This window comes from Anabas testudineus, chromosome 5, assembly GCF_900324465.2.
Source record: "Anabas testudineus chromosome 5, fAnaTes1.2, whole genome shotgun sequence".
Lineage (NCBI taxonomy): Eukaryota > Metazoa > Chordata > Actinopteri > Anabantiformes > Anabantidae > Anabas > Anabas testudineus.
In genome coordinates, this window is record NC_046614.1 from 21474312 (window position 1) to 21486656 (window position 12345).

Below are 12345 nucleotides of genomic sequence, written 5' to 3' on the forward strand. Positions count from 1 at the left end.
TCAGTGAGGCAAAATGAAGCCAAGTCAAAACAACAACTGCCTTTTTCTTTGTGCTAAAACTCTGCGTGCCCAAGGGACTTCTGGAGCAAGGATTTAAATTATCTCTCTCCATGTGTCCCTATTAAACAGCAATCTAATAGTCTGAGCCACATAGTGGGGACATGTGTTTGTGCATTTAGCGTGAAAAGTTGTGTGCAACAACTTAGGTCGAGCTCTACCTATTTCATCACTCAGCGTGGCAGGCTCAGAGAGCAGTGCAACCCCAAACACACACCCCTGCCAAAGCATCACACAGATGAGGACAGACGGCTAATCCCAAACATGCTTTTTCAATCACTCCAACGGGCAGGCTCCCTGACAGCAGCCCCATCAACTCACACAGGCGCTACATTCATGTAGTGGCCCTGCCTCACCACTACAAAGTGTCAAACCATTTCTAAGGGAAAGCAGATTGCAAAGTGTTCAGAAGAGGTGTAATCAGGCTGGGGCGTTACCACAGTGAGCACTGCACACAAGTAACTGTACCCGGTTTTGGGGTTCCTTCTCTCCTGAACCCACCCATACCACACACATATTAGTTCCTTCATGCTGCTGTAAGGCACTTGGATAAAAGCATCCGCAACATGGCATATGGTACATGCTACTAATACTGGTACTTTCATTTATGAAAGCTGTGGTTATGTTTTTGCACATGTAAGCTTAGATTACTCAATACAAAAAAAAAAGGTATCATGTTATATAAACCAACAACAAAGTGGCACATTCATTTCTCAACTCTTTCTTTTATGTACACATGCAACTAAACTGTATATTAAAATACATTTTAGTAGCAAACATGACCACTATGTTCTGAACATACATTTAAATTAATGAAGTGATTTCCCTAACCTTGACAAAGTGCTGATAATGGCTTAAATGCTGTTTGTTGCTATTTTACTGATCTGAACAACTAACATACATTTTAAATAAAATGCCTTTTAGATCGGCTATTTCTCTGAATTCATTAGGAGCCCTGGCAGAACCTCGGTTCTACTGCTGCTACTTCTTATGTGGTAATATCTTGAAATACTGACCCAATAAGGTAAAGCTTTAATTTATTTAACTTTCTCCGTTGTCCACTTGATATACTGTCTCGCTCTGTCTTCAGGGTAACAATAGTCACTAACATGTTGAATTGTGTGTGTGTGACATTTAGTCCGAGTAAGAAGCACAAGACAATCCGTGGGGCCTGTATTGACATCGGTGCATGCTTGTATTATCTGCAGATGAAAAACCTATTTGGACTGTATGAATAATAATATTCTACATGTTTAACCCTATCATATAACAATCATTTCATTTAATGGTCTCAGCTGGAGCTCTGCATTGATTTCACAGGCACAGCAGGTCTCCTGAGATTCTCTATGGATTTTCCAGCTGCCCTACCAAATGATCCATTGTGTTTTCAGTCCGAAAAGGCCCTGCCAAGGGAAGGCATGGAAAACACTCATCATTTCACCATCTCCTTATATACCTGGCTCCCGTTTTGTAAGCCACCTTACCTCATGACTGTACTGAGATTCCAGACATTGTTTTATTGACCCCAAAGGATGTGTTTCAGCCTCTCTTTAGCAGATCCAGAAGCATGGGTGTGTGTTTTAAAGATAGTATTTCCTGCTGGAAATCTTTAACAGCTTTGAAATTAGAATAAAATAACAATGAGTTGGAACAAGAGGGGGACAAGATGTCACTGCATTAACAAAAGCTTTTACAAGAGTGAGTGTGGCAGATGCTGCTGATTGCTCCCCACACTAGATCCACTTTCAGACAAGTGATTATGTAAATTCAGGTAAGCTTTCTCTGCCCAAATGGGCAGAGGCTTTGCTGAATATGAAACAACTACAATGAAGTGTCAATTGAAGGGGCTCCATAAATGCAATCATAAGGGGCTGATCTTTGCTGAGTCTAGGTTATTGATTTTGGAGCTGTAAGCGAGGTAGGCTGATGAGAGTGGTATGAGGTCAGAGAAAAAATAAAAACACTAAGCCCTGGCTTTCGTCAATTCAAATTATTCCTCTGTTTGAAATAAAATAAATCATTACAATAAAACCAGAGTAGGTACACTGTTTGCTCCCTCTGCTACTGCCTGACAACCTGAAATCCATCGCATGCTTATCCTGACTATACAGTAAATCTGTTGATCTCTGTTGGTTGCTTTAGGGAGAGACATATCCCATCTAATAACTTTATATAGATCATTTGTTCCCCTCAATCAACTCCAGCAAGTGTGACAATCCAACTGCTCCCACTCCAACAATGAATAAAACAAAAACTAAGCTACTTAACAGAGATTTTCTAAAGAGCAATGCTTTGTTCACTTCATTTATTCCAGCTGTTAGTCATGCACTGAAACTTTTCAGTTAACTTACAGTAGATTGTTAAAGTTAGCATTAGTCATTCAGTCACAGCAAATAGCAGCTGCAGGGTGACTTTAAAACCTTCTATATTAAACTGAATGAGTTACACAACCAACAGTTCAACAAATGATCATCTGTCCTACTGATAACACAAAGTAAATGCTAAGATCTCAGACTGCTGTTTATCTATAGGTGCCTCTGTTGTGTATATATATATACATATAAAATACAACTAAACTGCAATCACAAATTGGAATTTTTTGGAAATTGGAAACGTAAATATAATGAATATATTTATAATTAACATGTCTGAAAAGTCGCAAATATGTTGATATTTAACATTTAAACATACTCAGGCAACTTATTTTTGTCCACCAAAATGTCCAAGCTACAATATCCAGTTTTCTTGTGGCGAAGATTTTGGTTTAGTTTAATGCAGAAACAGTCACTTCACACACCGTGTCGGAGTTAAAACTTAAACAAAAACACGATCTTTCTCTAACTTTAATGAAAGTGCTTTTCCTGCCTAAACCCAACCTCAAAAAGGACTCTGAACTCAAACTGAGGTCTGTGGTTTGTCAGTCCTGCACATTATATGCCATCCATTTACTCCAACCACCTCCTTACAACTCACTTTCCATTAGTAAATACAGTGCTTCATTTGTTAAACTATTTTGGCACTTAAGGTACTTTTATCACACAGCGCTCTAATACATTTTTATTTAAAACTGGAAATTAACACTTTCATTTTAACCACTCAAACCAATTATCAGTCAAATATAACACTGTACGCATACAGTTCATGAAGTGTTATATCACACATTGAGAATCCCATTAAGAACGTTGCACTTTCATTTGTGAAAACTTGTTGTGTCCTCAGCAGCTCCCAGTAGATCCTTCCCCCAAAGTTGAAATTAAATTACACCTTTGCTATTGACAATTAGCCATAGAGGGCTAGCGGCCCTCACTAATTGAACTACAGATGATTAAGAAGTAAAGCAATGTGTTTACCCTGGTGTTGTGATAACCACTCCCGTACCTGTATCTGCACTTTTACACAGATCTTGCATGAGACTCACATTATATATCTCTCTCTCTATATATATATATATATATATATATATATATCATATTTATAACAGCATTGTTTAAGCTGTGTTTTTTAAGCTGTGCTATTTTCTGTAGAACTACTTTCGATGTTTTCTGTATGAGTATGTGTTGTGTTTATACTCGAAAAATAAACTCGAAATATAAAACATGCTTCAGGCCACGTTTGTAGCATGTGTGACACACTGGTTAAAGTGGAAAAAACAGAAGTGCATTGGCTGATTGTTATGTGTGAATCCAAAATGTGGCTGCTCCTCTTTTGGTTATCACAGCTTCATCAGAATAAACCATGATCAATATTTTACAGCAGTGGTTCTTTTGTGTCATGCACACAGACTATATTTATTCACTTATTTTACACACATATATCAAGTTCTCCACTGAAGAGTTTACAAGTGTTTGTATTTGACTGAATGTGATTTCTAAATTACTCTATGAAAACACAGGATGAGCTCCAGTTCTCTAAAACCAGACAAGTCACAGCCAAAGGCCAAATCAGTTAATTGCCTTGTGTTAATTCCCTATTCTCTAAGCTAAAGCAATTACTTGTGAATAGAAACCAACTATCACACTTTAGGACACAAAAAAGTCAATCCCCCCCCTTTCCAACCCTCCCTTTGCTTTTTAAATGTCATACCCTGTTTAATCTGTCGAACTTATTCATAAAGCATTTTAAAAGGGGGGATTAAAAAAGTGTACCTTTCAGCTTCAGTTATCATGCCTGAGATAATTCTAACATCTCTGTTTCCCCCTAAAAATAAAACTTTTATTTCACGCGATGAAGATTTCAGGACATAAAATATAAAAGGAAGATAGGGACTTTCAAAAGTAATTTCTTTTAAGCTGCCGCAGCTGCTGATGATGTTGATGATGATGATGAAGTACTGTAGAGTACATAAAAGCCATCATAAGGCAGACGGTAAACCAATATGTACACAAGCATAAGGTGATCAGCCAAAGAGAGGAGCTCGATCTTCTTCTGTTATGACTGCTGGACCTTGCTGGGTCATCGAGACAAAAACAACATTCATCAGTTATAGGACAGCAGAGCCTGCCTGCCCGGAACACTAATCAAATAAAACACGCTTACTGGCAGCACCTCAGCTCGGGTGTTCTCTCTGTCCGAGCACGACCAACAGACCTGTTAGGATCTGACAGAGGGAGGCTGGGCTTTTTGTCTGATTTGTCTGCACACTGTTGGCTGAGCTGAGCTACAGCAAGCCACCCTGAGCCAAAGGGGAAAAGAGGAAAGACAACGAATGTGTTGGTGGCTCTTTGTAGGAAGAGATGATGCACACCGTGCTGAGCACATAACTACCGGCAAAAACAGAAAACAGTCAGTGCTGGTGCAGACTAAGGAGCTAGTTTCCGCTGCAGAGGGAGGTGGGAGGGAGTCCTGCTGTTGATATGGGCCACGGTGGACAGACGGTGGGGGCCAGAGAGAAAGAATTGAACAGAGGAATACAGAGATGGACAAAAACAAAAGGCAGATGTCACGTGGGTCCAGAGTCGCTGATAGATGTGATGTGCAGCGTAGCGCACAGTCAGTGGTTCAGGTAGAAAAAGCTTCCCTTTGTGATGCAGATGACAACGCAATCAGCCCCGCTTTGTCTCGGCCAATGGGCTCTGCTCCCGGGGACATTGAGAGCCAGACACTAATCCCGTGGGTTTGTGTTCTCTGGGCACGCTCAGAAAAGCAGTGTCACAGTACCTGGGGTGTGTATGGATGGGGGTCTCTTAGACAAGGTCTGACCTCTCTCAGGGTACACTCTCCCTCCTCCTCCTTCTGTCTATGTCTCCCTCTGGGTCCTAGCTCCGCATCGGGTTTTGCCGCGTTGAATATTACAAACATCAAACTGTTAATGTGAATCACTCAACGTTCACATGAAGGATGTGGGGGAACCACACTGATCAGTTCATCTTTTCTTTCTGAGCAAACTCAGTTATCATTTTCAGACGTATGAACTATTTTACTGCCTGGAAAAATAAAGGAAATCTACAGTGGCACATAAAAAAAACACTGACTTCACGTAAGGCTTAAGAACCATCAAATTAACCAGACTCCACCAAGACTTCATACTGAAAATTAGGCCTTGCTGTTGCGAGGCCATTTTGACTGTGAGTGCTTACACATTTCCTGTTATGAATAATTTCTGGAAATACATTTCACTGTCCCCTAATGATTTATATTCCCATTGGGTTAGGATGAATCAGGCTCTCCCTAATAAATATGACTTACCAAGAGACTGCACATTGCCAATTAACATGTGCTAATTAAGATAGCAGCACATAAGAACACCCTTGATCTAGTTTCCTGTGTGAAATATCAGATGGGTTAAGTGGAGGTAAAGCAAGTTTCTTCCACAATTACCTATTTACCCAAACTAGGCTATTCTAGGCATATGAAAACCTTATTCACAGTAGCAGACATATTGATAACAAACTGTTAAAGTCCCTAAATTCATTTACAGCATCTATCTGCAAATTTACTGGGTGACATATCAGACGTTTTCTGATATGTGTGAAATAAAAAAATAAAACAACAACATGCACACAAATGTGTCTGATCTTATTTTGTCTTGGCTTGAACTAAAAATGATTAGAACCAGTATACTTAGCACTATAACACTGTTACAATAGCCTTAGTCATACTCTTTCACTTTTTGACCACATTGTTTTCGCTACAGCATGCTGAAACAATTATTGCCCTCCAATCAAAAGGCACACCTATCATTAAGCACTGAAAAGAAAACAAATCTCTAGACCCATAATTCACCTGATCCTCACTAAATAATACATTCCTACGTAATGCATCTTTTCACAATTCATAGCACACAGAAGCTCTGGTGGTATGCAACAACCTAGTTAAATAGAAATTCTATACGTAGCGTGGTTTGAAAATAATATTCTATTTTTGGTATATATAGATAGCATTATGCATGACTTAGCCCCACACTCTGTATGTCAGTATGCTTTTGATCACTGATCCTGCAAATATGTGCCAGATAATGTTTATACAATTGAGTAAACTAATTAAAAGTCAATAAATGTAAGTGGTGATTAAGTTAAATAGTAAAAGCTACCTATAAGACACTTCAGGAAGGATTTACGTGTAACTATTATCTAAACCATGCATGCTTTTATTTGACATGACTAACCCTAATATTAAGTGAAAGTGGGTGGGTGCAGCTTTTTATCGTCATGTGTTTAAGATTTGATGAGATTGTAGGTTCAGATATCCTGTTAGACTTCCTTAAACAACTGAAACGTGTATGCACTTGTGACAGCTTTCCTTATTGTTGTGAGCACATAATAAGATCTGTGCCCATGCGAGTATAAATTACAGCTCTCAAACCAAATAATCAGTTTTATTATAAGACTTGAGTGTGATTTAAATCAAAGGAATGCAAGTATCTAACTAATTAGGGTTGGATAATATAAGAAGGGAAGTGCACCAGCTGATTCAAGGTTTCTTTTCTTATTCCTTTTTGACAGTGCCAGCTTCTTGAAGGCTAAAATGCACCTAAGTCATCTAATGTCCATCATAGTTAGCTAGTTGCTAACTACAATGCTAGTTACAGCATGTATTGGGCATGCATTACATTAAAAGACCTTAAACACAAGTTGATTCTAAAATAGTCAATATTTTTTTATGTATAATTTAGTACTGCTCAATTAAATTCAGAACTAATCCTTATACACTTTATGTATCATATGTGTCCTTCATATCCTACACAAATCAAGATGTGTGGAAGTCCTGGCACAGCAGTAACCACAGACATGTGCTGAGCAGACATATAGATTTTTCAGTACATACTGTGACACTATAATAACATCTCACATCAGCCTCTGTGCAGTAAACAAATCTTCTGCGTTGCCTGCGCCTGATCTGTTTTAGTGGAGCGTGATGCTGTAAAGAATAAAGAGCAGTAGCTACACTCTGAAACATGGATTGTTGATTCCCCGCTTTGTCCATAAAATTGTCATCCTGAAGCCACACTTTGTCAAACCCATAATTTAATTTATTAAACTTCAGCTGAAGAAATCAAAGCAGTTGAAGGCTGCAGAGAATGAAAAGCTGCCTCATGAGCATGGAAACAGCATCAAACTATTCATCGTGTCTTCAATTGAATCTTTAGTTAACTTGGCTGAACAAAGTGGAGCCAGGAGCAACACACAAATTATTTTGCTTGCAGGGCCAACGGGGACAGAAACGTACAACAATGAAAAGGATGTTTTGCTTAAAAAAAAAAACAGGTTTTTAACAAAATTTCCTCCCCTATGTTTTCTGTTTTAATTTAAGATAATAAATGGTGTTTATCTGTTACAGCGTCTTCATGCCTTTAGTAATGTGACCAAGGTCAATGACGTACAGTGGTGATAATAAAGCAGTACCAGTGTCAGTAACCTCTTGCAATGCAGAGAACACAGAATTTTCTTAAGCAAAGCGGTGATATTTCTGCCTTAATCTCACCCTAAAGGTAGTCATAGATGTCTCTGAAATGTGACACCCCCACCCCCCTTCACGTGAAACAACTGGTACCAGCACTAATTGAAATTTTGCATGCAAAGTGACAATGCCTGGGCCCTCGGCAGCATGGATTAGGGCTTGAATAGAGACAGATTCTTTGTGAAAGCCTACTGTGGCGGTTGGCGTGCAGGCCAGCTCCCTGCATCTGCTCATTGGGTGGATCGAGAAAACACTGGATTGTATACGGTCGCTCATTTTACCTTTATCTAATCCTATTTCGGAGCCCGCCTCCGTCTGTCTTTTGTTGCTCTTCCACAAAACATAATGCTTCCATGTTACACTCGCACAACTATTCCTTACAAAACAATTCCGGTCGAAAACAGCTACTTGGATTTACATATGAAAACATCTTTACCAAACTTGGCAGGATTTTCTGAAGATTAACAATCATACTGCGTCTTGAACTGTCAGGCTGCCTTATAATGCATGGAAAGATTATGAAAATGCAAATGTAATATATGTAATTTACTAAATTAAATTAAAACTACAAAACATTTTTTTTTAAAAACATCAATTTAGCCAGTGTTTGCCAACTTTCAGCTGAGTGGGCTCCAGTGCTCAACAAAGCGCTGAAGGAATGCTGTGCATATTGAAATGCAATCAAATGTGCAGGACATTTTTTAAAGACTCCATGCTGTGATCTCATTCCACCGTACTTCACCATCCCCTACTGTGGTTTCTGTTCTATTGTATTTCCTTAAAAGAACAAGAGAAAAATGTCATATCAAAGTGATTCGTCATCCTGCTGACCCCTACAACAACTCACAAGTCTCGAAGAGGTTGTTACTGCATCATAGAAGAACCGATACCCCTAGAACGTCTTTGCCGTGTTTGCACACCACAAGGGAAGAGGGAGGACCAGAACGTGGAAAAGCCAAATGATCCGTCTAATAAATTTCATCTCCTCCAAACAATACCGCCTACAACAATTTTATGGCTGTGGATGAATCTGAGACTTTCCACTCAGCAGAATTAGATGAGTGCTGTTGTTAGTATGGCTGTCAACTGAGCTCTGATGACAATGAATGGGTAAACTAATGAAGGGATAAATCCACAGTGTGTTTTCACAGACATGTTTGACATAGCTAGGCTAATTTCTTTGGCAGTGCTACCTCCATTAATTTTCAGAAAGAGCCTGTCTGTTCCTGTTAAATAAACCAATAAGACATGGCATCAATGGCAGCTTGAGTTAACACTAATCAACAATTGTGTTTCACAAAAGAGTTGTTTCACAATCTACAGGGTAAATTAAATGCCTCTGAAAAAGTCATCCAACATGGCCACGGCGACTAGACAAACCCTGAGATGTGTAGTGGTCTAAAAAGAGATAAGATGCTAAGGGAAAAGGTCACAGGCTAAACTCAAGCATCAGCATTCAAAGGCCGATTTACAGTATTTAAGATGTGACAGTGGGGTTTGTACTGTAGACACACTGTTACTTGGACACAGCTAGGACCGTCAACTCTTTTAATCCTCTCTGCGACGGTCCCAGCCTGATTGATTGATTATTTCGATTAAAACAAGTAGGATTTTAATGCGTTTGGACTCAAGACATTATGCATACTTCACAAAATGTGGAAATTACGATTTCACGTACACACCAATTTATTTAGTAAATTTCTCGCTTCGTCGATCAACGAATAGTAAAATTCGATGGTACAATATTCTTAAGTACACTTTTATTTAGATACTTTATCAGTAAGAAACGTAAGTACTGTAGCAGAAGATTTCATATTCTATTAAACAATAATAACAAGGGAAGAAACGTAGTGTCCCGGCACTAAACGTGTCAAAACGATCCACTGGAGGGTCCTTTTCTATTGCATGCTGGGATGTTTTGTTTTTTTCTTTTTCGGATTAGAGCTGCAGTGACCTCTTTTTCAACTCTTCATTTCTCATACGTAAGCCATCCTTGAAACTTCATTGGACAGTCAGCTAGGGTGATTCACAGGGTAAAATGGAGGGGGGCTGTGCTGAGTTTGCGACAGGACTAGCTGGTTTCCGAATCCCAAAGTAAAACAGCGTAGGGCCGAAAGATCTTACAGTTTGCAGCCTGCGTATCCAGTGTTAGCAATAAAATGTGAACACCGCCTTTCTAAATGGAGCAAAAAGTGTACTTCGGTACTCGGACATAACCATTCGAGGAGCTGTGCCAATTGGTATTTGAGAAACTGTAGTGTCTCAGATTACACATACGCTTCACAGTTGATGTGAAGTGTAGACAAACAGTAACCATGGCCATGTTTGCATTTTTGAGAGAAAGAGAAAACAAGAGGAAGTGAAACACTGTGTAGTGTGAAGCTATTGTTTTTTTTGGCATCTATCACATCCTGTGTCTTTGCTCCTGGACAGAACAGCAAGGATAGAATCAAAACATAAATAACCAATAAAAAGACAATCAGGAAATCATATTTCAAGTAATAAAAAGAAAATAAACCGTATTCAATAGATCGGACATCGATATATTTTTACAGAATATATTTCACATAATCAAATATATATTCAGTGTATATTAATATTCAATATATTAATTAAAAAACACAAAAATTGGGGTATGAAAGTATAATTTAATTTATGTACTTGAAGAAAAGGCTGTATGACTAATGGATTTTATTACTATTATGCTTAGTAGTCTGAATTGTGGAAAATGCAACAATATACTGTATGTTAATAACGGCAAATAAAACACAATTTAATAATTATATTAAATTATTGTAAAGCTTTTCATGTTTTTATGAGGTGTAGTTTAAGCACTAATATTGAACTACACATTTAATTTTATCAAATAAATGCGACCGTCCTGGAAATGATTGTTGATCAGTTTTTTAATTAAATAAAAAATGATAAATAACCTGTTAAAGATGTAGATGTGAAACTTTGAAGCAACTGTTTTTTAACGTAGATGTGCAGTAACTACACTGCAGCCATAAGCAGCAGCAGTCTGTGTCCGTCCTTCGTGGGACCTGAAGGCCTCTTGACATTTTTACACAGAGTTTGGACGTTGTTACATGTACAAATCATTTTACAGTAAAAGAGCAGCTAACGTTTTTCTTTTTGTTTGTTTTTTTTTTTTTTTGTCCTTGTGTTTCTTTGTGTTGTTGTCGTCCTTTTATCCCGTGGTTACGTTTGGTTGAGTTTTCCCATAGCTTCCTAGCTCCACCTGTAATTATGAGGTTTAGTTCAAGTGACCAGAGGAAGAAGACACGTTTGTTTTCTGACAGCCTCCTCAAAATAGCCTGAATAAAACGTAGGACTGTGACACTTTCCTTTCTTCTCTGGGGCAAATGTCTCCTGTCACAAAGTTCAACTACATAAAATCACCTTTTATTATAAAGCACAGACTGAAAACCTCTAAATTACCAATGAAACTATGAAAATGTGCTTTTATACACTACTAATATTTTTTTAAAGATTAAAATGTACACATTACATTAGCCCTAAGTAGCAGACATCTTACTGAGCTGAATTCATAGATGGACTGGGAGAAGTTATTTGTGTATTACAAAGTGTAAACATGTCCCAGAGATTATTTTCCCCCTTCAACCTGTGTCATTGTGTGCTGAGCCACGCTGCCTGCTGCCCATCACTGCGCACCACAGCTCTGCGTCCAACGGGCTGCAGAACGACCTGACACAGCCTGTTGGAAGTTGAACCACAGCATGTTCAGCACATGTATTTTCACATTTAGCCTCTGGAAAGAATTAAGAAAACCGTCCTCATTTATTTTTTTTATCATCAACTGTCTGACATCTGATATGAAAAGCGGTGACACCCCTCCTGGCACACACCGACAGCTCCCTACCTGTGGAGAATATTGCGTTTTCTAACCCACTGATTTCGTGCGTAATCACCAGTATTAGCAGCATCCGTCTACCTGCAGAGATGCGGGAGCGTGTTTTTGTGTGTGTCCCACCATCATCCCCTGCCCGCTGGTTTGTGCTGACTCTAAGCTGCATTTAGGGCACCGCGAACATCACGGTACAACATATGAATCGACGTGAAGAGAGCAGAAAAGTGATTTATTTCGAGATATCGCTTCATTGTAAAGAGGAAAAAGATCCGTTGACGCGCTTTGTCTCTAACTCAGAGCCGGCGAGAGGATGCGCCTTTAACCGTCGGGATGAAAACATTAGCTTACCTTCAACAGCTATTACGGCCGGTATGGTCCATAATATCCATAGAATATCCATTATTGGTTACTTATAAGGCCCAGACATTCAAATAAAATACGTCCTGAAAGCCATTGACTGCAAAAGCAGAGAGGGGACAGACGGTCCTTCACCTCCAACAGAGCGAATCCAGAGAGCTCCG

General features: G+C 39.0%; 1 protein-coding gene across 4 annotated transcripts in view; it reads right to left on the reverse strand.

Annotated features, from left to right (window-relative positions):
- The window catches only part of ephb2b (eph receptor B2b), a 108723-nt gene extending 96389 nt beyond the window's left edge, over positions 1 to 12334 (reverse strand). For 2 of the 4 annotated variants that reach the window (XM_026347510.1, XM_026347508.1), the window contains exon 1: positions 12173 to 12334. In XM_026347510.1, the coding sequence (XP_026203295.1) occupies positions 12173 to 12224 (52 nt within the window). In that variant the 5' untranslated portion in view covers positions 12225 to 12334. The remainder of the gene's footprint in view (positions 1 to 12172) is intronic. The other 2 variants (XM_026347511.1, XM_026347509.1) reach the window with 1 other exon arrangement.
- Positions 12335 to 12345: the final 11 nt, after the last annotated feature.